The sequence below is a fragment of the Stegostoma tigrinum genome, chromosome 21 (genome assembly GCF_030684315.1).
Source record: "Stegostoma tigrinum isolate sSteTig4 chromosome 21, sSteTig4.hap1, whole genome shotgun sequence".
Lineage (NCBI taxonomy): Eukaryota > Metazoa > Chordata > Chondrichthyes > Orectolobiformes > Stegostomatidae > Stegostoma > Stegostoma tigrinum.
The window spans coordinates 21,877,282-21,903,481 of record NC_081374.1 but is presented as its reverse complement, the minus strand read 5'-3'; the positions used below and the strand labels follow the sequence as shown (position 1 = coordinate 21,903,481).

Below are 26,200 nucleotides of genomic sequence, written 5' to 3'. Positions count from 1 at the left end.
TAAACAGTGAAAGGTTAGTTTGGTTTATGGTGGGAAAATTTAATTTTAAAGCTGCAAAACATTTTATTTCCTACCATCAAAATAAGCTGACATTTCTCAAGTCTTCTGGTATGCTGTCAAATTGAAATCTTTTGTGTGGCAGCAAAAACCTTGGGAAATGCTATTAAATAGTGCTCAAATAATTTGAAAGCCCTGCTCATTTTCAGATAATTTTGCATTGCGTATCATGTTACAGCCGTAAGAGGGATTATTATTTAATTTACTAACCGTAAACATTACACTCTTAAATCATACAATTTTCTGAACCAGGATTATTAGTTTGATACAAACTAATAAAAAGAATGCACACCAATTAACATCCCATTTTCCAATCAGCATATTAAGCATTAAATGTTACCAGACGCAAGCATTGTTATTCTCTTTAAATGAGTCAAAGGCAGAACTGTACAATTGGATTTTGTGTTACTGAAAATCCCTTTCGTGTGAGCTGGGAGCAAGGTTAATGTTCCAGAAATCATAGCGCATCCAAAATAAACATACAGCTTGATTAGATGCACAGTAGTTCTTCTTTACTGAGTTGAAATATGTATCAAACAACTTCATCCAAAGTTCAGTTGGTAACCCTGTTACCCGGCAGCCAAGTGAGCCTCACAGATGAGCAACTTCACTAACAGTGTTCAGTTAATTGATCTCAACTTTAATGGAGCACAGTTGGCATCAGTATTCTTGAGCTCAGAAAGAAAAAAATTAACAGGCAAAATCTGCTCTAATCTATGTCCAACGACCATCTTTGTGCCAGTGGAATGTTAACATGTGGGAGATTCAGATGAAGGCAAAAAAATCACTTCCAATAGCAGGGGATTTTGGGGTTAGAGAAACTAAATAGAAGATCATTGATGAAAGAACCAGGAGTGAGATTAATTTTTTAATTGCATGAAACCAAAGGATGGCTGTTGAGTTTCAATAGTGATTTTCAAAACAGAGTTGGATATTATTTTGAAGAGGAAATATTTACAGAGCAGTGGACAGATCACTGACCATTTGCAAGCTTGGCATTCTACTTGACCTTCAGCTAAACTCCTGACACTATATCTTCGTCACCAAGATATATAACCAATGTATTCTCTATTTTTGCTTATTTTGAGGTGTGACAGAGATTTATTCAATGTGTGGCCACTTTTAACTTTTTAATGCATGCTTGCACACATGCCATATAACAGTCTATTAGCTGCTGAAACTCTTACCCATACCTTTGTTACCTCAATCTATTCCAAAGGGCTCCTGGCTGACCTCCCATTTCAAAACTCTGTTTTGAAAATCACTATTAAAACTTGACAGCCATCCTTTGGTTTCACGAAATTAAAAAATTAATCTCACTCCTGGTTCTTACGTCAATGATCTTCTATTTAGTTTCTCTAACCCCAAAATCCCCTGCTATTGGAAGTGATTTTTTCTTTCCCTACATCTGAATCTCCCACTTGTTAACATTCCACCGGAATTTTGTACCTTCCAAAAATTTGAGATCATCCCAAACTCTCCATTCCATGTCCTAAGTTGTTAGTCCCTCGCCCTTTGTGCTCAATAACCTATATTTGCTCCGGATGTGGTAACACCTCCTCCTTGTTGTCAAAGACTTTACCCACCCCTCCTCCACTTCTCCACCTCCACAGCATTCCAAGATTCCTGTAAATTTTGACCTATTGCACATTCCTGACTTTCTTCACTTTTCCAATGACACTTATACCTGCATCAACTATGGAAATAGTGGCAGCTCCCTCCTCAAACCTCTCTCCCTGTCCTATTCTTGCACCTCCCCAAAGCTATTCCTTAAAACAACCCACTTTCATCTGTCCTAATATCTGCTGAAATGGCCTGGTGTCTTTGATTATGCTCCTGTGGAGCACATTTCACTGTGTTAAGGGTGATATATAAATACAACTTGCTGTATGAGTCAGTGATGGGACTTTGGCTGAGGCTTTCTCTTCAGTTCTCAGGATCAAATAACCTGCAAATACTCACTACAACTTACAGGTGAGGAATAGGCCATTTGTTTGAAATGGTACTAATAGAACTAAAGTAAATCTATTCACAGAATCAAGCTGTTTCTGCTGCTGGCAGTGACAATTAGCTTCAGGTACCGATGACTAGCCAACAACCTTCAGGTCACAAATATAGCAACAACTGCGGGAGAAACCAGAAGGCAAGAAAATTAATTCTTTGGTACTTAATATGGAACATTGACTTCAGTGGTTATAAAGCTGCTGGTTATTTCCCCAGACAACATCGCCAAACTTTAAAAGTGAAATCTCACATAGTTCTTGCCTTAATCATTTTACTCATGCATAAGTCTCCTCTTCACAGGCAGAATGTTTCAATTAATGTTTACTCTATGAGGAACTTACTTCATATTTTATCCGCATGTTTCTCTAAAACCCATCTGGATGCAAGGAGTTTTCCATGCTCTTATAATCACAGAATTGTTACAGTGCGGAAAGAGACCATTTATTATCTCCAAATAAACAATTCACCTGGTGCCAATCAATGGCCTTCTCCTTTGCACATTCTTCCCAATCAGATACCAGTTGCAAGCTCTTACTGAAATGGAAATAACAGGTCCATTCGTAACGGGAGCTGTGATGGGTTGTGACAACAAGTCAGATGCTAAACGTGTTTGCATTACCTTACTTTGCCATTTTAACTGAGTAGGCAAATTCCTCTATTAAAATAGAAGACAGAGAAGTGAAACAGAAACGTATTAAGCATACACATGATTATTTGTAAAAGATCCAGGTGAATTCACCCACAGTAATTTCTTGGCTAAAACCTTTTCTACTATCGTAACTTTCCTTGCAACAAGTAACATAAAACATAATTGTATTCAAGTTTCCGCTTCAGTTGTAATCAGTGCGTCAAATTTTCATTTGGGGTCAAGAACCCGATGTGAGGGATTTTTTTTGGAATCTGACCTACATATGTTATGGAAACAATTGTTGCTAATTTAAAATATCTGGTCAATTAAATGCCAGGCAGCAAGTTCAAGTGGATGTTGCTTGTCATTTATTGGCCAAGCATGAAGGTTTTCCAGGTTTAAAATACAAGAGCAGGAAAGTTATGCTGAAAATGAAATACTTGCAATGTCTCAATTGGAATACTGTGAGCAGTTATTATCATCACATTATAGGACAGGTATGATTGTACTAGAAAGAGGGGAGAGGAGATTTACCAGAATATTGCCTGGGTTGAAGAGTCTGAGCTATGAGAAAAGATTGTATAAATGGGGTTGTTTACTTAGTAGTATTAAAGGGTGAGAGGGAGCCTGACTGAGATGTATAAGATGATGAACGCCATAGATAGGATAGATAGAGAGATATTTTTTCCCATTAGTAGAGAGGTCAATAACTGTGGAACATGGACTGAAGGCAAGAGTGGAGTTGAGGAGAATTTCTTTTCACTCAGAGAATGGTGAGCATCTCAAACCCATTGCCTGAAATTGTATCAGAGATAATGGGAACTGCAGATGCTGGAGAATCCGAGATATCAATGTGTGGAGCTGGATGAACACAGCAGGCCAAGCAGCATCTTAGGAGCACAAAAGCTGACGTTTCGGGCCTAGACCCTTCATCAGAAAAGCCTGATGAAGGGTCTAGGCCTGAAAGGTCAGCTTTTGCATTTCTAAGATGCTGCTTGGCCTGCTGTGTTGATCCAGCTCGACCCTTTGTTATCTCCATTGCCTGAAATGGTGGTTGAATGAGAAATTCTCAATATGTTTAAGCTACGTTTAGGTATTTATTTGTGTTGCCATTGCCTCCAGGATTATAGTAAATGAGATAAATGAGATTAGTACATTCAGAAACAAAAAACTGAAAAAGCTCAGCAGGTCTGGCAGCATCTGAAGACAGAAATCAGAATTAACATTTGAGATAAATTCTGATCCTCAGAATTGGGTTTGCTTCTGATTTGCAGAATCCACAGTTCTTTCAGTTTTTATTTTGTGTATTCAGATCTTTGTTGAGTGGCATGGATACAAAGGGGGCCATCTGTTCTATAAATATCTGAGTCTTTCTGGGTATGGACAAAAACTGCTTCATTATGTGAACATTTTCAAATGGAATTGGTTGCATTGCTCCTGGGGTTTTGTGCCAATGGACACAGTTCAATCGAGTGTGAATTCCGGGTCAATGTAACAGGAAACCTTGTTTCAACATTGCTGTAACTATCAAGGATGTTGCGAGAGTCAAAGAAAACTGGGATCTTAAAAAAATGTCCTGTGAGGAAATGCACTGTTATTTAGAAGACGTCTGTCTGACATACTATTAACCCACTTGCATACAATTATCTACAAACTCTTATAGGGTGTAATGAAATGATAATTTTTATTCTCTTCAGTAATTACTGACTAAGCTTTATAGGGAGACAGCTCATATGCAAGGCATGGTATAAATATGGTCAGCTAGTTGGTAATCATGTGATTAACTGTAGTCACATATAGTCTTGCCATTGTGGCAGCTCCATTGAATTCCTCAGACTTGATATTCCACAATGGAACTTCTTTGTGTAATGTAGTGTTTAATCCATGCTATCCTTCACTGCAAATGACTGAATATTTTGATGACCCATGGATTGAGAAAAATACAAACAGATGTTTGAGGACCTGTAGATGAAAATAATCTAAACTGCTCTGTCTCATTACAGGAGAGATCATTTTCAAACTACTTATTCTAAGCCAGATGAAAAATACCCAAAATTTACAGAGAATTTGAAATCAATTTAATAACAGGACATCCAGCCGCAAATTTGCATTAAACAGAGCCGAGGAAGATCTACATATCTTGATGTGCCGACAATCACTCTCGTGTCCAAAAAGCCCCAAAGGAAAGCTCAGTAAAAACATGAGAAACGTCTCTATTTATGATTTGTTTATACCAGACAATAGCCTGATCTTGTACAGTTAAAAGCATTGAAAAATATTGGGAATTAAGTCTGGACAATCTCAGCGATTTATATTTCGCTTAGCATACCCTATTTGGATATAGTCCACCGTGTTGTCAATGCAGTCAAATATATCTTTCATGTATCGCACAGCAGTGCAAAATCCTAAGGTGTTTCTGCACTGTTTGTAACTTCAGCTAGGGAACTAGGCAGCTGAGGAGGCAGAAATTCATTGGATTCTTCAGGGTAACTGTCTTCCTCAGGCTTCTTGATTGTAGAATGTACTGCATCTTTGATTGCCTCGTGTGTCATTTCCATCGTGCAAAATGAAGTATAAGGTTCCATGGCTGTCTCTGCTGGAATTTCTACATCAGCCTTTTGCAGGTGAATGAAAAAAAGCATCTCTGCTGTGTTGGTGGTCTGTATCCTGCTTCCTTTGATGCCCGTCACCACCTTCTGTCATCTTCTTGAACATGTGTGGCCTCTAGACCAGTTGAGTGGTATTTCTGCTTCTTATCTGCCTTGATAACCTGAGAGTTTAGCTGGTGTCAACAGTGGGTTTTCAGTTTCTTAATCTGTTCTATTTGTCTGTGGTGTTGGGGACAACAATGTCCTCTAAATGCTTTTGAAGGTAGCAGTGGGTATGTTGGTGTACTGGGCTGTTGTTAACGATTAAAATCTTCTTTTACTTCTATTGGTCCTCTTCTTGCTGAAGAGAATCCCCGCTTTAGAATAGTTGATAAACTCAATGGTGGAATCTCCCATTCAGTATCAATACTCACTTTTCACATTGCACCATCAACTTCACTTTTTCTCCAATCTGCAACACTTAAATTTTTTCACAGGATTAGGCACAATTGCAGGGTTTGAATATCCTTTTACACAGAGATCTCAATGTCAACTGCCAACTTGCCCAAAGCTCCATAACTCCACTCCAGCTTTTCCAGAGTTACAAATCCACAATGTTAGCCTATCATGGTCATCATTGGATTTGTTATTCTTCCAGTGGAAATGGCTGACAACTTCACTACTAGTGGAATTTCAGTTCATCCAAATTTGACTCATTACATTTTCATTGTAGTTTTCGTATTAAATCTATTAACTGTATTAACCTGCATCAATGTGACAAAACTGATTGTACACCAGACAGTTGTTTAAGTTTTACAGAAAACAGATTTTCATCCAATGTCATTAGCAGTTCACGTCCTCAGCAGCCTTACCTACAAGAGCTGATGCAAAGGGTTGAATGGGGTCATAAGGGCATTTCAGTGTTCCAGGCTCCAGACTTCTAAGGTCAAGTTTCAATGAAAGCTCCTGTCAGTGAAGTCACAAGAAATTGGAGATCAGATCCAACCAAAAAATTATCGTTAGTACTTTGATGTCTTGCAGCCTGTACAATATCATCATGGGAAATGCCCCAGCATGTTTTATGAGTTACCAAAAGTTTAAGGGGGAGCCGTTCAAAGATTTTCACTAATTCCAAAATAAAACATGGTAAAACAAATTTTATGACTATTAATAAATAGATTGGAATGTAACTGTTGGGAGAAAGGCTATTAACCACATATTATTAATCACCATCAACACCAATAGGATTACCAGCATTTAATATCTTATCAGTAAATGTATCTTCATTGCATTTCAGGTTTCTATTTTCTGCATCCCATCACCAGTAACCCCTAGCTGACTGAGTGAGTGGGAGGAACAGAAGTGTTAAGCACTACTACATAAAGCAGATCTAAGGATAGGCCTGTTGAACAGTTCCTTTTTTTTAAACTGGTATAACAAATGAATTTCAACATAGTCGATTGTTTCAAAATCACGGTGTAAATCATTGTCCATTTTATTAAATATTTTTAACGACTCCGTACAATCGGTCATATACTTAGTTTCCCACTGAACTTTCATGTGTGAATACAAAGTAAATGTTACCATTTGTCACTCAGGTTTTACCTATTGGCAACATGTCATTCAAACCTGACAGTTTGAGGAATATAATGTGTCAAGAAGTTGAAAAGAATAAAATGCTAGCCTGTTTGGAGCCAAGCAAAAGACGATTTCATACTGTTGATGTACATTTAGCTGCCAGTGTATGTTACGCTGTTCAAGCCGTAAGGAAGGAAGGAAGAGAAATCTATAGCTTTTATGGCATCTGAAACAGAACATTTCTTGGATCACAACGATTGCCATCTAGGAGTACAGGAGCAGGAATAACCCACTTAGGGCCTTCATCCGGTTCTAATTTGATCATGGCTGAACTCTACTTCTACTCATAAATCTGCTTTTGTTCCATATGACTTGACATCCCAACCTAAGTAAAGTCTATCTCACACAGCTTTGAAAATTTCAAGTGACCTGTCCTCAGCAGTCGCTACAGAGAGAGTGTTAGAGATTTTCACTAGCCTTTGGCTGAAAGCGATATGTTTGACTTTGCTCATAAATTGTTTGGCTTGAATTTTAAGATTGTGCTTGTCTGTTCCAAATGCACAGCAAGGGAATTGCTTTGTTGTATCCACACCACATATCAATTAAACATCATATATATCTTGATTAGAAATGGGAGTAAAAACTAACTTGGTGTAATCTGTCACGAATTTTTAACTTGTTGAGTTTTTTTATGGTCAATTTGTGTTTCACCTCCATATGGCCAATATGTCTTTGCTGATGGTTATGTCCATGACTAGCTGTGATACTCTAGTTGGGATCTGACTAATGTACAACAGAAACAACAATTTTTGAGTTCAATCCCAAACCCTTCAACATAAAAAACATTTCACTTACCCTTTGAATTACTTTTGCTACCTGTGAAATTAGGTTTTAGTTTTTAAGTACAATCAAAACCGAAGCTCTAATGCTTCTCTATGCTTTCTAATTATTGGGAGATTACTAGGATATACAATGTTAAATTAAAATGTCTGTAATTGCCTGTTTTCCCTCTTCCTCCCAACTGAATTAATGGCATGGTAATGGCAATATTCCAAATTAAAGCCACAATTTCTGAATCCAGACATCTTTGCAGAATTATGATGAATAAATATTGCCTACTTCTTTTAATAATTTTGAATGGAGATTAATGGACCCAGGGCATTTGTGTATCTTCAGTCTCATCGTTTTCCTTTTTACTGTATTCGCGTCGTGCAAAATATATACCTTCAATTTAATCATAGAAAGGGACTGGCAGCAGAATTTCACTAAACGAGGGAGAAAGAGTCAAATTGGAGATTGCTGATCTCAATTTCAGCATCATCTCCTCAACATCAATGTGGCAATTGGCACTTCATTTGGATGTTGTGTTTACTTTAGGACTATCTTTCTCTTTTCTTCCATTACTGATATTATCTACTCCTGTCAGGATGAATCTGTCTTCCTCTTAATCTTACAAATAGTCTGCCATGATGTGCCCTGCAGAGTTTCATAGTTATCCATCTTTCTATCTGATTTACTCAATCAACATGAATCCCTTTAATCACAAAGGAAGTTCAACAGTCAGGAATTGCATAATAAACTAACTATCTCATTTGTCCAGAATTGGGGTAATTGGAGATTTACTGGTGGGATTGTTTATAACCAAGTAAACAAATTGATCGTGTACATTGAAGTAAATAAATATAAGCTAGTAGCTATTAAAGATATAGGTAGATTAAAGATATAGATGACAGTGATTGGACCATGAATAGTGAGGGGTATATAATATTCAAGAGCAGTAAGAAACTATGTAAAGATGGTGGGATAGCTCTGTAAATCAAGAATGGTATTTGTGCAATAGTTACCGCTGAGATCAGGTTGTTGAATTGATTTTGGGTGGAGATGAGGATCAATTGTGAAAAGAAGTCACTAGTGGGAGTGGTCTACTGTCACTGAATGTAACTATACTGTAGGGTAAAGAAGAAATATTGGGTCCTTGTGATAAATGGACGAAAATTATCATGTTGATTTTAAGCAATATATAAAATGCAAAACACGCCTCCCCCCTCTCTCTATTTATTCCAGAATCCCCTTTCCCTCCCCCAATTCTGAAAAAGGGTCTAGACCCGAAACATCAGCTTTCCTGCTTCTCTGATGCTGCTTGGCCTGCTGTGTTCATCCGGATCTACACCTTGTTATCTCAGACTAGTAGTAGCTTGGATGACAAGTTCATAGAATAATTTTGGGATAGTTTCTTAAAGCAGCAAATTCTGGAAGCAGCCAGAGAACTGATCCTGTGTATTATGACAGGAATAATTAATGACCTCAGAGTAGACACCCCTAGGTAGCAGTGACCACATTATAATTGGACTTTACATCCAGTTTGAAAGTGAGAAGATTGTGCCTGAGACTAATATATCTAACTAGAAAAGTGGTATTTCAGGTAGAATCTCTCTGGTCTTACCAGACCATAGGCTGCTCCCTCATTCGAGAGAGAGAGAGAGAGAGAGAGAGAGAGAGATCTCGTGATGGTGGTTTAACTTGAGAGCTACCACACTTCAGGTTAGGGGAGAACTTGAGTCCTTTATGGTGGCCTCAGGTTCATGTACTCATTGTTGGTATCACTTTATGTTGCAAACCAGCCAGTCGGCCAACTGTGCTAAACCATTCCCTTATTTCACAAGGGTAATTATGGGAGTACAAAAGATGAGCTAGCTAAAGAGAACTGGCATGCTCATTAAGGGGATAGAGCAATAGGGACCGCTGACAGACATTGAATGCTTAATGTCTTTTCAAATGGCAAACATCATAGGGCTATTTCAGAATACTCAGATAAAGTGTATTCCTACTATGAAGCAACATTCTAAAAGAAAGACCCAAGAACTGACACGAAACATGATTAAATAAAAATGTTAGGGAAAACTTCAAATTTTAAGGAAAAAACATGTAACTGAAGAATGATGAGTGACAGGTCAGATGATTGGTCAGAATAAAAAGAACAGCAGAGAATGACTAATAGGTTAATCAGGAAGACGATAATAGAGTATGACCGGAAGCTGGCTACAAATGTAAAAATGGGTAGCAAGAATTTTTACAGGTATTTAAAAATCGAAAAGAATATTAGAAATATAACGCCATTTGACCACCTCAAGCCTGTCCTTCCATTCAATAAAATTAATAACAAGAAAAGTCCGTTACTTTGGGCCCTCTACAAAGTGAGAATGGGACTTATTAATAGAAAATCAGGAAATGGCGGATGAATGAATTTGTAGACATATTTGGCTAGTTTGAATAAGGGGGCAAAAATATGGTAGATGAAAATTGATGTGGAAAATATTAAGTTGTTTTCTTTGGCTAGAAGAAGGAAAAGAAAAAGCATTATTTAAAGGAAAAATAAGAGAAAAATTCAAGGCGTAGTGATGTTGAGACATTCTTTGCATGAGTGACAAAATGTTAACATGTAGGTACAGGTTGTAATCAAGAAGTGAGATGAGATATTAGAATATTTTTGGAATCCCTACAGTTTTGAAACAGGCCCTTCTGCCCAACAAGCCCACACCGACCCTTGGAGCACCCACCCAGACTCATCCAAGTATAACCCACACACCCCTGAACACTACGGGCAGTTTATCATGGCCAATTCACCTAGTCTGCACATCTTTGGGCTTTGGGAGGAAACTGGAGCACCCGGAGGAAACCCATGCAGACACGGGGAGAATGTGCAAACTCTACACAGGCAGTAGCCCGAGGCTCGGTTGATCCCTTTCAAATTTTATCCTTTTAAATAAATTATTTTTGAAATGTTGTTTGATGATTTTCAATATAAAATTTGCTCTCTAAACAGCAGTTGTCACCTTAAAAGACTTACTTAGAAGAACTGGTGGGCTTTAATGTTTCAGGCAATGTACTCTGCAATAGACAGTACAAATGTAAGAGTGCCAGCAAATAGAATCAGAGTAAGGAAATATAGTAAGATGGCAACATTCAAAGCATTTTATATGAACGTGGGTGACAGTCATAACAAAGTTAATTGATGTTAGAAATATAAATAAATGGGTAATAACAAAGCAAATTGGCAAATCTACCCTTGTGGATGAGTTCATACAGTGTATTTAAGGTAGTCTGTTAGAGAAATACACACTGGAATCAATTAGGTAGCAGTTTATTTTAGGCATGGTAATGAGGTGTCAGAATTAATGAAACGTCTCAAGGAACAGGATCTCATAAGCAAGAGTGACAATTGCATTACAGAATGTTAAGTTCAATTTGAGAGTAAGAAGCTTGGCTTTGAAACTAGAGTCTTAAACTTAAAGGTAAACACAAAGGTATGAACACAGGGTTGTCTTATGTGTTCATACTTTTGTGTTTACCTTTGAGTTTAAGTGTTATCCTTTATTACAAGAGGAAGTGAACATAAAAGTAAAGATATTATGCTTCAGTTATACAGGGTATTGGTGAGATCATATCTTGAACAACATGCGCAGTTTTGGTTTTCTTATTTAAGGAAGGACGCAAATGCATTGGAGGAAGTTTGAAGTTTCAGAAGTGGTTTACCAGATTGATACTTGAAATGAGTGAGCTAACTTAGGAGGATGGGTTGGATTAGCTGGGCTTGTTTTCACTGGAACTTAGAGAAGGTGGAATCAGATGTAACAATATTACAATTGAATAAATCTACAGAGGCATGAGGGAGAACCTGACCAGAATTGACCGGTAGAGGAAGCTAGCAGGAAAGACAGTGGAACATCAATGGCAGAAGTTTCTGAGAGTAATTCAGGAAACACAGAAAAACTCATTCCTAGGAAAACAAAGCATATTTAAGGGAGGTTGAGACAACCATGGCTGACAAAAGAAGTCAGGGACAGCACAAAAGCAAAACAGAAAGCATATAATGTGGCAAAGGGCAGCAGGAAGCCAGAGGATTGGAAAGCCTACAAAGTCCAACAGAGGACAACGAGAAAAGAAATAAGGAAGGAGAATATTAAATATAAGGGTAAGCTAGCCAGTAATATAAAAGAAGATTGCACAAGTTTCTTTAGACATATAAAGAACAAAAGAGAGGCAAAAGTGGACATTGGGAAAATGATGCTGGAGAAGTAGCAATGTGGAATAAAGAAATGGCTGAGAAACTGAATATGTACTTTGTGTCAGCCTTCACGGTAGAAGACGCAAGTAATAAATCAAGAATTCAAGAGAGTTGGGGGGCAGAGGTAAATATGATGGCCCTTACCAAGGAGAAGGTGCTAGAAAAACTGAAAGGTTTGAAGGTAGATAAATAACCTGGACCAGATGGACTACGCCCCAGAGTATGAAAGAGATAGCTGAAGAGATGTTCGGGGTGTTAGTGGTGATCTTTCAGGAATCACTGGAGTCAGGGAGGATTCCAGAGGACTGGACATTCCCTAATGTAACCCCCTGTTTAAGAATGGTGTAAGGCAAAAGATGGGAAATTTCAGGCTGATTAGCCTGAACCCAGTCATTGGTAAGATTTTGGAGTCCATTGTGAAGGATGAGATTTATGAACACTTGGAAGTGTATGATAAAACAGGGCAAAGATAGAATGGTTTCATTTAGGGGCCTGAATCATGCCTGAAAAATCTGTTAGAATTCTTTGAGGAGGTAAAAAGCAGGTTAGACCATGGAGAGCCAATGGATGTTATCTACCTGGATGTCCAGAAGGCCTTTGATAAGTGGCTGCACAGGGGACCGCTGAGTAAGATAAGGGCCCACAGTGTTAGAGGCAAGGCACTAGCATGGATAGAAGATTGGCTGTCTGGGAGAAAGCAGACAGTGCGGATAAAAGTGTCCTTCCAGGATGGAAGCTAATGACTCGTTGTGTTCCACAAGGGTCAGTGTTGGGACCACATTCTGGCTAAGTTTGCAGATGATATAAAGATAGGTGGAGGGACAGGTGGTACTGAGAACGCGAGATGATGCAGTAGGATTCAGACAGGTTAGGACAGTGGGCAAAGAAGTAGCAGATGGAGTACAATGTGGGAAAGTGTGAGGTCATGCACTTTGATAGGAAGAATAGAGGCATAGACTATTTTCTAAATGGGGAGAAACTTCAGAAATCTGAAGTCCAAAGGGACTCCAGAGTCCTGGTCCAGTATTCTCTTAAGGTTAACTTGCAGGTTGAGTCGGTAGATGGGAAGGCAAATAGAATTTTGTCATTAATTTCGAGATGTCTTGAATATATAAGCAGGTATGTACTCCTGAAGCTTTATAAAGCTCTGGTCAGACCATATTTAGAATACCATGAACAATTATGGGCCCCATACCTCAGGAAGAGTGTATGGGCTCTGGAGCAGGTTCAGAGCAGGTTCCAGGAATGAAAGGCTTAACATATGAGGAACGCTTGAGGATTCTGGGTCTATACTTGATGGAGCTTAGAAGGGTGAAGGGGATCTAAGTGAAACTTACAGAATACTGAGTGGCCTGGACAGAGTGGACATTGGGAAGATGCTTCCATTGGCAGGAGAGCTAGGACTCAAGGGCACAGCCTTAGAGTAAAGGGAAGACCCTTTAGATGGAGATAAGGAGAAACATCTTCAGCCAGAGAGTGGTGAATCTAATGAATTCACTGCCACAGAACACTGTGGAGGCCAGGTCATTGAGTATGTTTAAGACAAAAATAGATAGGTTTTTGATTGTCAAGGGGATCAAGGCTTACAGGGAGAAAGAGGGACAATGAGGTTGAGAAACTTATCTGCCATGAATGAATGGCAAAGCAGATTTGATTATCTGAATGGCCTAATTTCTGCTCCTATGTCTTATGGTCTTGTGGTCTAAGAGTGAGGGATGAGGTTATTGAAGTGTATAAGATCCTGAATGATCTTTGCAAAGTGACCATAGTGGTGTTTACATTTATGGGTGAGACTTGAACTAGGGGGCGCTATTTTAAAATTAAAGCTCACCATTTTAGACTGAAATGAGGAGATGATTTCTTCTCTTTGAAGATTTATGATTCTCTGTGTCGGAAGGCAGTGTAAGCATAGTCATTGAATATTTTTAAGGTAGGGGAGACTAACAAGAATCTAAGGTTCTTAGGGATGGATGCGAATATGAATTTCAAAATACAACAGATCAGTCACAATCTTATTGAATTATGGGGGAGGCTCAAGGGGTCGAATGGCCTACTGCTGCTCCTATTTCATGTGTTTATACGTAAGAGTTAGACAGGTTTTTTGTAGGATATGGTTGTTATTCATAGGCTAGTATTTATTCTCGCTCCTAACTGCCCTTGGTAATGCATTATCATGGTCTTTACAGGAGCCATCAGTTTTGCTACCTTAATTGTGACATAGTCAGTAAATGGAAGACAAAATATTTACATCACACTGAGGTAGAACCCTTTTCTGTTTAAAATCATGAAGTAGAGAACATGCAAAGGCAGATATTGAAATGTGAAATCATTGTCAGTTAATGAAACGGAAAAGTAATGTTGAAGGAACTATTTGTACAATGAAACATTTTTTCAACCACTATCCATCGCTTAGAACTTTGTTATTTAGTACCATTATAAAGTAAATGCCCCACTATGAAATGCTGCTTTACAATTGCCAGGAAAATGTACATTGAAAAACTGACAGCTGATGATGAGATAATAACTCATTGTGAAAACTTGTTACTGATTTTTTCCTATTCTGTTCCATGATTAAAACTGGTCTCAACAGAATCTCTATTCATTTGAAAAGCTCACACCTCACTAAGCAGGAAACCTGGACTCACTTATTAATAAAGTTGGAACATATTCTAGCCGCAGCAACATCTGTTGACCATAATTTCCAGTAAAATCAGGGTACATTACCTCTGTAGGGGGTCCCAGGTCAATATATGCACATATGGGGTGGAAAGCTCCCGTACCACATGTGTAGACATGAGTCTTATTGAAATGGTGAAGCAGACGGATGAAATTTGCACATTCTGTCTGATAATAATAGCAAGTAACATTTAGTCTCCCAGTAAAGCTGTATGGATTTCAACCACACGCAGACTTAAAAAGACACAATCAAACATTATCATCAGAAACGTTACAATAACAATAAAGAGACCAACAGAGATCTGACCTGGCATATTGCAAGTATTTCTTATCTCAGAAAGCAACTGGAGAAATATTTTTTACAGATAGAAGGTGGGTTCTTATTCCCTGTTTTCCCCCATTCTGCTGCTTCCTAGGCTGCACTTTCCTTTCAGTTAATGATGGGGAATTGGATTGTCTGCTTCCAGGTTGGTGCTCACGACTTTACAAAATTCTGGTAACCTATGAAGCCATTGATTGAACAATCTGTTGTTAGGGACACAATCCAAGCCACAACGAGGCTAAGCATGTGATCAGATGTCCAATATGCCAAACTCAATGGAACAGCAAACAAGTAACTTATGATAAGGGTGCCAAAGCTCCAGTTAGTTACAAGCTTTGTACTGACTTCTTTGTACAGTTAAATATATTCATGGCCAAATAGGAGTTTCACAGGAGTGGGCCATTAATTTTCACCAAAGCAGTGTGGCAACATAAGATCATTTGAAGTGATCTTGACAATTGATGAGCATCATAGACTTAACCCTTAACAAAAATGTAGAGATTTCAGGTTTCCCTTGAAAACAAAATCCTCAAAAGTTGAGCACTGATATTGTTTTTTTTTGACTGTAACTTAGATCATATGTTTATAAATATAGGCTTCTGAAGAATTGTAATTAACAAATGGCTTGTGGGGCATAGAAAAAATCTGGTCATTGTTGAATTCCCCTAAGAAACTGTCTTTCAACATTATGATTTTTGGGTCTCATCCAAAGCTCAAGTATCACTGGGCTCAGTCAAGTTCATCTAATTTGCAGGTAAAACACCATCTATTACCCAATAGTTTAGTACATGGCTTACAGCATTTGATAAGAACATTTTAGCATGTTATATAACATTAAAAAATGGTCATAGACACTGTTTTGCTTCGTATAGTAACATAATAGCAATTCTTATTCAACGCATATTAATTATGGCAGCAAATATATAAACTTGTATAATTTTTAATTTAGAAAGTTCTTGAAAATTACAAAATAATGTCAAGTATTTCTTACTTCCTTTTTTCCAGTCTGTTTGCACAGTTCCACTCTCTCTTTAGCTGCAGGCCAATAAATCTGACAAGGCAAAGAAATTATATTATAGCTACAGAAAAGAAAACACAATTAGATTAAGTGTTTTCAATTTTTCTTGCTGAGGCTTTGCCCAGTTGTCAACATAGCATGATTTCTGAACACGCTAACAGAAATTATTAATTTCTTTTGTGTAGAGGCTGGTCATTCTGACATGTTGTGATGGTAGGAAAAGTCAGCGCAGAAAGGGTAGGGGAGGGAAGGGTCAAAAGGATGACCCATAAACCATCCAAATTGGTGCTCAGGCCTCATCTCAATATTTCAGACAAATTAGCACTATCAGTCACACATCCAAATGCATAGAATCCCTACAGTGTGGAAACAGGCCATTTGGCTCAACATGTCTACTCCAACGAGGATCCCAACCAGACCCAACCCCTACATTTCTCATGGCTAACACACCTAACCTACATATCCCTAAACACTATGAGCAATTTCTCTAGCCTGCACAACTTTGGATTGTGAGAGGAAACCAGAGTACCCAGTCGAAACACACGCTGACATAAGGACAATGTGCAAACTCCACATAGATAGTCACCCACAGGTGGAATTGAACCCAGGGGTCCCTGGCGCTGTGAGGCAACAGTGCTGACCGCTGAGACACCATGCCACATGTTGCCAAGATCAAGAGATTCAATTAGAAAGTATGGTGAATTCCGGAAATCTGAAATGAAAACAAAAATACCAGAGAGACCTAGCAGATCTGCCAGCCTCCACAGAGTCAGAAAAACAGAGTTAGCATTTTGAGAGTCATGAAAACCTAAATAGAAAATTTTCCACATTCAATCTCAGGAAAATGTTGGTAGCCCATGAAGCCATTGATTGAACAGTGTTGTTAGGGATACAATCCAAGCAATAACAAGGGTAAGCACATGCTCAGATGAGCAATGTGCACAACTAAATGGAACAGCAAATAAGTAATTTATGATAATGGTGCTGTAGTTCCAATTCCTTACAAGCTTTGTAATGACTTCCTTGTAGGGTTGAATATTTTCATGGCCAATAAGTGTTACGCTTTGTCCAAGAGATTGAGATGCATGCTTAGAATCATATCTTGCATATTAGCACAACCATTAGAATATTCACTTGAATGTCTAAAGCTGAACTGGAATATGTTACACACCATTCTAATCCTGCAAATGAACAAACATCGTTTCATGTAGGGTATATTGCATAAAAAGGACATTAACTGGGAATTTGTAAGCATGTCTGAACTTGAAGATTTGACCTCAGTTTCCAATTCTTTCCTTCCCCACTGTTAGCTTTGTTTTAATGCATGTTGTTTATCCTTCTGTTAGCTACACATTTGGCATCAGTCTTTCTTGCTGCGATTTCATTATTTCACTACTATAATGTTCACGGCAGGATTCTGACATTCTTTATGGTTTCCTTCCCACAGCGTGAGCAGAGACTACTTTATGGCGCTCTACAAGGAAATTCTATACACCGTGAGTTAGAATCAATTTGGTCGACTAAATTACAGTTGTAGAAAGATCATTGAAAGGATTCATCCTTAATATCACTGCAACATTTCAAAACAACAGATTATGTCCTTGATCAATGAATTAGTGAAAGGGTATTCCACCGTTAACAATGAAATCCTTGGTATATTGAATATTTTTGTCAGTGGTCATGGGGCGGTAAGGCTACTGACTGAATTTTGAAGCTGTTGCCACATGTCTGTGCCAGTTAAAAAAAGCCAAAATCAGTTCTTTTGAGTTTCTTCTGAATCCTACTCCTGCAACTGTCTAATTTCAAATCAGAGATATCTGGTATTTCATCGTCTTCTTATGGCGCTCTTCAAACAATGTTACAAGGTCAGGTCAGACTTCTGTTAAACTATGTTTATTGTTACACTGTGCAAGATAGTGAGGCTACAGATCAGCACCCTGAACTATTCAGTGTCCAATCCCTTGTAGAATACTAACACATGACTACTGAGGTCACAGTGACATCACAGCTACCTCAGAGGCTCATATGCATTCAGCATAATCTCTGCATGTGCAATTTGTAGGCTTATATATCATATCTACATGCGATCCTCATGTTGATGCCATTTGTACCTTCTTAGGTTCCTTGTTCAAATTTTCCAGACTTAAAATATAAATCAGATCTTTTGCTCCCACAAAAAGTTTTCCTCTTTCTTCATCTACAAGCATTGACTGGAAACTGGAACTCTCTGTGGAACCTTGGAATGGATTACAACTGCTGTTCATCAGCAAATCTGCCAGAGGAAAAAAAGAATATAAATTGAAAATATTAATCACCACTAAGAATGTGGAAGAAACATTTTCAGAGACATTGATGCATTTGGAGAATGTCATGAAGGTTAAACTTACTGCCAGAGTTTTGTGAGAATAACATTCACTGGGAGAGTTAAGAGCAAATTACTGCAGATGCTGGAATGTGAACTGAAAACAAAAAATGCTAGAGATCATAGCAGGTCAGGCAGCATCCACAGAGAGAAAGCAAGCTAATGTTTAAAGTTGAATCATCATAGATAAAAAATAGGAAGTGAATTAGTGTAATATTAAAACTTGTATTATAGCCTTAGTAATAACTAACATAATGTAGCAAGTGCATGGACTGATTTTTCATCATAGCATAGAGGGAACATGGATGTGGGCATGCATTGAACATTACATTTGAGAGGGCATCCCTGGAAATTAATGCTCCTGGCATGTAAAATAAATTTCAAAGATGGAGGTGGGGAAGAAGGGAGTGATAAAACCCAACTGCTTCCAACTAATGGCCTCAGCTTTTATTAGGATGGAGTAAGTGAATAGGCAGTGTTCAAAATAAAGTTGCCGAAGCTGAACAATTGGCGAATATTCCATGTGTCCTATAGTGAAGAGGTTGCAATCAGATCTCCCAACAGTTGTGTGGTAAGGGTAAAGTCATCCTAGTCTCAGAGATTGTTTCCTCATTAGAGAGAGACAACTGGTGGTCCTGAGGGTCCCTACACCTCGGCCAAAGGAAGAGATTGAGAAGGAGTGTCCTTCATGATACCCTCAGCTGTGCACGAATTAAACCTATACTGCTGGCATTATTCTGTGTCACAAACTACCATCCAGCTAAGGGAGCTAAGGGTGGAGAAAGAGTTGATATGTTTTTAAAGAAGGCACTTGCACAGTTAAAGCATTGCAGTGGGGAGGTGACAGCCCAGCGGTATTATTGCTGGGCTGTTATTGCAGATTAATGTGCTGGGGACCCAGTTTGAATCCCACTATGGCAGATGGAGGAATTTGAATTCAGTTTTAAAAAATGTGGAATTAAGAGTCTAATGATGGCCATGAATCCATTCTTGATTGTCAGGGAAAAACCCATCTGATTCACTAAAGTCCTTTAGGGAGGGAAATTGCCATCCTTCCTGAGTCTTGTCTACATGAGACTCCAGGTCCACAGCAATGTCATTGACTCTTAACTGCCCTCTGGACAATTAAGAGTGGGCAATAAATGCTAGCTTAGCCAGCGATGCCATCATCCTGTGAATGAATAATGAAAGGAAAGCGATCAAGGACTCAGACTATGCAGCCGGTCTATGGTTTTGCTAATCATTTATTCAGGTGGTCTCCTGTTGCTGCAAAGTGGGATTGACACAGATTCACACTTACTGTTTTGAACTTCACATGGCCTTCATTAGAAGGCAAAAGGTATAAGGAAGTAAGTATATCTATGCATAGGTGTGGTGTAAACCAAGTAGTTTTCTATCAAATTTCCTACCAAAATGCATGTCTATTTTATGTAAATTGCAGCTTCACTATTAAAATTACTCTTCCTAAAAAACAGGGGAAAATAGATTAGCTATGACCTTTTCAGTCAAACAGCAGCTTAAAAAAGTAGTCCTGCTAGCATTGTGGCCTACCTGTTTCTCTTACACTAGGTATTTGTATGTTCCAATTCAATGTGAACAGCTGCAAACGTTTTAAAATGTGGAGAAAGGACTGTCAGCAGATACTACATTATGAGATTGGGTTCAGTAATGTTCAACTAGCAATTTAGCCAGTTCCCTGAGCAGTGACCGTCCGAGCTCCCAAATTACTCCTTTTTCTTGTGAAAGGCAGAGTACTCCACAATATGTGACCTTCTTATGTGGCTCACTGCCATCTTTCTTTTAACAATTGTCTTGTGAGGCCCTGAGGTTAAAGGTGTTGTAGAATTACAGGTTGTTGTGGTTCTGCTTGTACTTTGCATAATTTGAAAGCTGCTACTTTGCAACTTAATATTTATTTGAAGAGCGCTCCAACTAGGAATAAAAATATTTCTCTTTTCAGTCAAAACTTCAGTTTGAATTACAACCGTACTTTTGCTTCCCTAACTAGCTGATTAACTTAAATTTGAGACTGGATATAGAAGTAACTGGTAACAAGTTTGTTTTAGCAACCATCGGATCAGCTATGACCCAACTTCATATCTGCATTTCTAACTTAAATCATCTCAAATGTGGTGTTAACACATGGAGATTAGTCAAGAATTAAGAAACGGGAGCAGTGAAGTGTTAGCAATTCTTTTCTTCCCATCGTGATGCATTCACTTCTTTCTCAATCTGGAAGCCAGCATGCTGCTGCGATTCCAAAATTTGATCTCCTTTTGTTGACTAAGTACTCGTGTTGACATTGTTTAATTCCAATAACAGCACGTCTTACTCTAATCACTTTGAAAGGCCTGAGTGTTGTGAAGCTGCTGCACTTGCTTGGTAAATATGAAATAAAACTTTCCAAAAGCTGGTAAAACTGATGTCAGTATTTAAATATTAATTAACTATTACCAAATAACCTTCCTGACACAAAAGATTTCACACCTTCAGGTTTTGATTGTTGTTAACGATTTTAAGCATGTTAACTTACAATTTTGCTTTTTGCTTTAAAAGGATATTTTCTCCTTACTCTCTATTCCTTATTCCAACCTTTCTTTCCCTGACCTTGTTCATCTATCTGTCCAGGAAGTGACAATAAATTCTAGTTTCCACTCTACTGCTGAACTGTCAGTTTCTCCTTCAATCTGATTGGCCAACTGGATATCTGTTCATTGAGATCACTGAATCTTGTCTCCCCCAGTGTAACATTATCAGCTCACACGTCAGTGGCTTGGCACTCAAACATTATGGAGGTTTATAAAATCACGAGGGGCATAGGCCAGCCGAATGGCAAAGATCCATTCCCTCAGCTGGGGCGTTCAAAACCAGGGGACATATTTTTGAGGTGAGAGGAGAAGGATTCAAAAAAGACATGAGTGGCAACATTTTTACACGGAGAGTGGTTTTTGTGCGGAATGAACTGCCAGAGGAGGTGGTGAATGCTGGTACAGTTAGAAGGTTTAAAAGACATTTTGATCAGTGCATGAATAGAAAAGGTTTGGAGGCTTATGGCCAAATGCTGGCAGGTAGGATTGGTTTAGATTGGGAACATGGTCAGCATGGACAAGTTGGACCAAAGGGTTGGATCCAATACTGTATGACTCTATGACTTGATAAATAATGACAAAATGTGTTAGATGCCCTGCTACAGAAAAATATGACCTGTTATTTTAATCAAGCTGTAACTATGAGTGTTATTTTCCTGTCTTGGTATCAGCCTTGTTTAAAGCTACCTGGGAAATTTATGTTTATATGACATACATTCGGCTGTAACTATAGAAATATCATACAATTTCCTGAACAATATTTGCTTGCTCAAACTTAAGGTCAGATCTAAGAATCTAACAAAATCAAAATAGACAGGAAAGTAAGAGGAGACAAGTAAGACTCAAAAGGATAGAGATTGCTTAAGTAAACAGGCAAAGGTCCATCAAATAATGTGGGAACATGTGAAAATATTCACTTTGGCAGGAAGAATGAAGCACATTATATAAATAACGAGAAACTATGGAACTCAGAAATGCACGGGGATTTTGGTGTGCCAGTAAAGTATTTGCAGAAGTTTAGTATGCAGATACAGCAAGTAATTAAGAAAGCAAATAGAATAATATTGTTTATTGTGAAGGAAATTAATTATGAAAAGCAGGGAGGTTAAACGTTAATGATATAAGGCATGAAGGAGATCACATCTTGAATACTTTGTATAGTATTGGTCTTTCTAGTTAAGGAGGGGTGTAAATGTATTGGAGGCAATTCAAAGAAGGTTTACTAAATTAATACCTGAACTGGATAGGTTATCTTTAAAGGAAAAGTTGGGTATATTAAGGTTGTATTCAGTGGAAAAGAGCAAAAAGTGACACGATTGAAATTTACAAAATTCCAAAACGTCTTGACAGGATAAATGTGGAAAGAATTTTGCCTTTGGTGGAAGAATATAGAATATAGAAAAATGAGGGTCACCCATTTAAGCTGAAGATAAGGAGGTTATTTTTCTCCAAAAGGTGGTTTTTTTAAGGTTTTTTTAAAGCAGAGGTAGATAGATTCTTCATAGGAAGTGAAAGTTATCACGGTTGAGGATGGGAGTTGAGATTAAAGCCACATCTGTCATAATCTTGTCAAAGATCCATTCCACTATATGATGCAACATTTCACATTTAAACACATATCTAATTTTACAATAGCCTAATTCACAAACCAAAAGCTTTGGGAAAGTATTTGCATTGAGTATAGGTAATGTTCGGGAAACCGTTGGTTCTCTTGAAATCCATTAGTTTTGCATTATTCCATGAGCCAGTGATCATATAGACTGAATTGCATTACCAACCAAATAATTAAACAAGGTTCATTATTTGAGCAATTATGAATCAAAGAAGTGAAATGATCCCATTACGGAGTGTCACTCTAGCCTCTGATTACACTAATCTAATCTCTCTGCCAACAGGTCATTATACTCTGTTGCTTCTCAAATATTCAGACAAATGGCTCAACCTGTCTGTCTTTCACTATGCTCCACAGGCCTGATATTGTAACAGGATTTTGTAACAAGGAGTTTCAAGATGTCAAAATCAGAATGAGCATAGATCATTAACTTGACATGTAAAAAAACTCAGACAAGATTTTGTATTTTGGATAAGGACCGCAAAAGTGGTCACTCAACACTGGGTTTGCCCGGCTTAGCCATTTGGTGGCCAGAGCATTTTTTCACTATCCAGTTAAGGTTAGTGAGCAGATGGTTGAATTTGGGGAGCCAGTAAGAACAGTTGTGTGTTCAAGTCCATGCTGATACCAGAATGAACCACTGAGCAATTGTTGGGTGGCCAGGATATCCTTCCCAAACATTACCATATTAATTACGTCTTAATCACAGGATGAATGATATTGAACCTAAGGAACAAATCTGAATGTTATAGAAGACTGAGAGTCCATTTGAACACTGGGTACTTTTGAATGGGCAGAGTGCGGTGAAAGCCGCACAAAAAACAGAGAGAGTGAGATTGCCTTATGTTATTTTAATCCAGGGCCTCATGTGAAAACTGAAACACAGTTTTCTCGGTAAATTAGCGAGAATATACAGAAGGCCTAGTTAGTAAATTTGTAGATGACCAAAATTGGTGGCACAGTACACAGTGAGAAAGGTCTTCTAAGTTTACAAAGGCATCTTGATCAAATGGGTCAATGGGCTGAAAAATGGCAGATAGAGTTCAATCTGGATAAATGTGAGGTATTTCATTTTGGTACAACTAACAAGGGTAGGGTTTATACAATTAATGGTAGGGTCTTGAGTGTGTTGTAGAACACAGGGACCTAGGGTGCAGCTATATAATTCTTTGAAGTTTGCATCACATATGGAAGCGTGGTTAGAAAGGCATTCGGTACACTTGCCTTCATTGCTCAGTCCTTCCAGTATAGGAGTTGGGAAGTCATGTGGAGGTTGTACAGGACATTAGTGAACTCTCTTCTGAAATACTATGTCCTGTTCTGGTTGCTCAATTATAGGAAGGATATCATCAAGCTGGAGAGGGTTCAGAAGAGATTTACCAGGATGTGGCAGGGTATGGAAAGTTTGAGTATAAAGGAAAGCTGAATAGGGCTGGGACATTTCTCACTGGAGCAGAGGAGGTTAAGAAGCAACCTTATAGAAGTTTATAAAATAATAAGAGGTATAGATAGAATTAATGGTGCTTGTCTTTTCCCTGGGATAGGGGATTTCAAGACCAGGTGGCACATTTCTAAGGTGGGAGGAGAGAGATTTAAAAAAGACATGAGAGGCAAATTTTTTACACAGCGGGTGCTTCGTCTATAGAATTGACTTCCTGAGGAAGCGGTAGACATGGGTACAATTACAATGTTTAAAAGACATTTGGATAGTTACATGAATAGGAAATATTTGGAGGAATATGGACAGGTGGAGGCAGGTGGGACTAGTTTAGCTTGAGATTACATTCGACATGGACAAGTTAGACCAAAGAGTCTGTTTCCATGCTGTATGAGTCTAAGGCTCTATGACTAGTATGAGGGCAGGCAGAGCGGAAATTAAGATAGGGTGCCCAGAGACTCAAAGGATCAATCTCCAGAATGAAGTTAAATTTTGGTAGGGGAGCAAGAAGCATGAACCCAGACAACCCATAACCAGTGGTCGACAGAAGGAAGGGTGGGAGTGCAGCTGGCCAGGAGATGGATGTCCTTCCTGATTCATAAGGAATCTTTGGAGAAGTTATATTTAAATAAATTGGTGGGGAAAGGAATGTATCTCGATCTTGTCACATGCATACATTCATCAGCCCAGGTACACCCATCACTCCCAACACCACTGGAAGCCCCTCACCACATCATTTGTATTCAAGATTAGAACTAGTCTTCCAGTTACTTCACTGTTTATAGATAAAACTGGATTTTGTCTTGTGTTCCTACATTGACTTAAGCTAACTCTCATCCCTCTTGTTGAATTCTTCAACTTAGCTGTTAATAGATTGGAAAATTTTGAATGGAGAGTATAGAATTTGAGGATCCTGGCAGTGCAGAAGTAGGCTAATTGGCCTGTTGAGTCTGCACAATCCTCCGAAGAAGATCCCTTCAAGGCCCACCCCCAAACCATCCCTGCATGGGGATTTTACATGGCTAATCCACTTAAACAACACATCCCTGAACACTACAGACAATTTCAGTATGGTCAATCCACCTACGCTGCACATCTTTGGACTGTGGGAGTAAACTAGAGCATCTAGAGGAAACCCATGGAGACAGAACGAGAATATGCAACCTTCACATAGACAGTTGCCCAAGTCTGGAACTGAACCTGTCCTGTGAGGCAGCAGTGCTAGCCATTGTGCCACCATACTGTCCATATATTCTGCCACACAGGAAAAGGAAAAGTTAGGTCTAAGTTGCTGTGCTAATTTTGTGTACTAATTTACTCACTGTTTTCCTTAATCCTTATATGCATTTTATTGGGCCCTTGAAATGCATTTGCCTTAAAGTTTGCTCAGTTGTTCAAAAACTGAGATGGCAATAATAACAGCAATGTCACGGCTTGCTTCTGCCATAATCTCCAGATCCCTTTCTAGCGAGAATACGTTAACTTTTGTAAAAATGAAGGAAAATAAATTAGTTAGCCACGATGGTGGCTATGTGACATCTCTTGTCATGTGGTCATTGGACCCCACTTTCATTGCCCCACTCCATCCTTAATTTCATTTTCTCTTACTATCACTGAGAAACAATCAGGGAAGAATCAGGCAGGGAGGTCAAATCAGGAAATTTCCTGACTCAGAAAATCCTTCTCATTCAAAGGGCCCCTACATATCATGTCTTCATTCAGAGGAAGCAGGGGTGAGATGGACTCAGGGCTGGCAGCTCCATGAGAGGTGTGAGGCTGCAATGGAGAAGACAGATGACAAAGCCAAAAGATCAGAACACCTGCCTCCATCTATCGGTACACTTATCATTAAAGCTAGAGCAATGTTCGGCCTTCAAACCCTTACCCCTCACTTTCAGCACATTCCCTATGTCACCCAGATTCCTCTTTGCTATCAAAAGCTTCATCCACATTTCACAACCCCCCCATGTATCTTCTATTAATATTCACCCTGTGTCTCCTCAGATAGACTTTTTGATGTATTTCAACTAGATTAAAAATAAATAAACTTTTAATAGCCTAATTTAATTCAAACCAATCAAAATGCAAAATTCTCTCATACATAGGAACCATTTTTTAAAAAAATCTAAATTGTCCTAAGTTGTCAAACTGTTGTAAAAATGAATGAGCATACATTCACAGACCACAAAGACATCTTGTCCTTTAATAGCATCTTAAAACTGTCAATAAAATATTAATACAGCCTTGTACTGACATGGCACTTG

The 26,200-nt window shown here is 38.5% G+C and overlaps 1 protein-coding gene across 1 annotated transcript in view; it reads right to left on the bottom strand.

The window, feature by feature from the left end:
- LOC125462883 (semaphorin-3D-like) overlaps positions 1-26,200 on the bottom strand; it is an 83,810-nt gene that overhangs the window by 43,706 nt on the left and 13,904 nt on the right. The window contains exons 2-5 of the mRNA XM_048553344.2: positions 18,048-18,208; positions 15,910-15,969; positions 14,645-14,764; positions 6,150-6,243 (exon numbers count right to left, since the gene is read on the bottom strand). Coding sequence (XP_048409301.1) covers positions 6,150-6,243; positions 14,645-14,764; positions 15,910-15,969; positions 18,048-18,208 — 435 coding nt within the window. The remainder of the gene's footprint in view (positions 1-6,149; positions 6,244-14,644; positions 14,765-15,909; positions 15,970-18,047; positions 18,209-26,200) is intronic.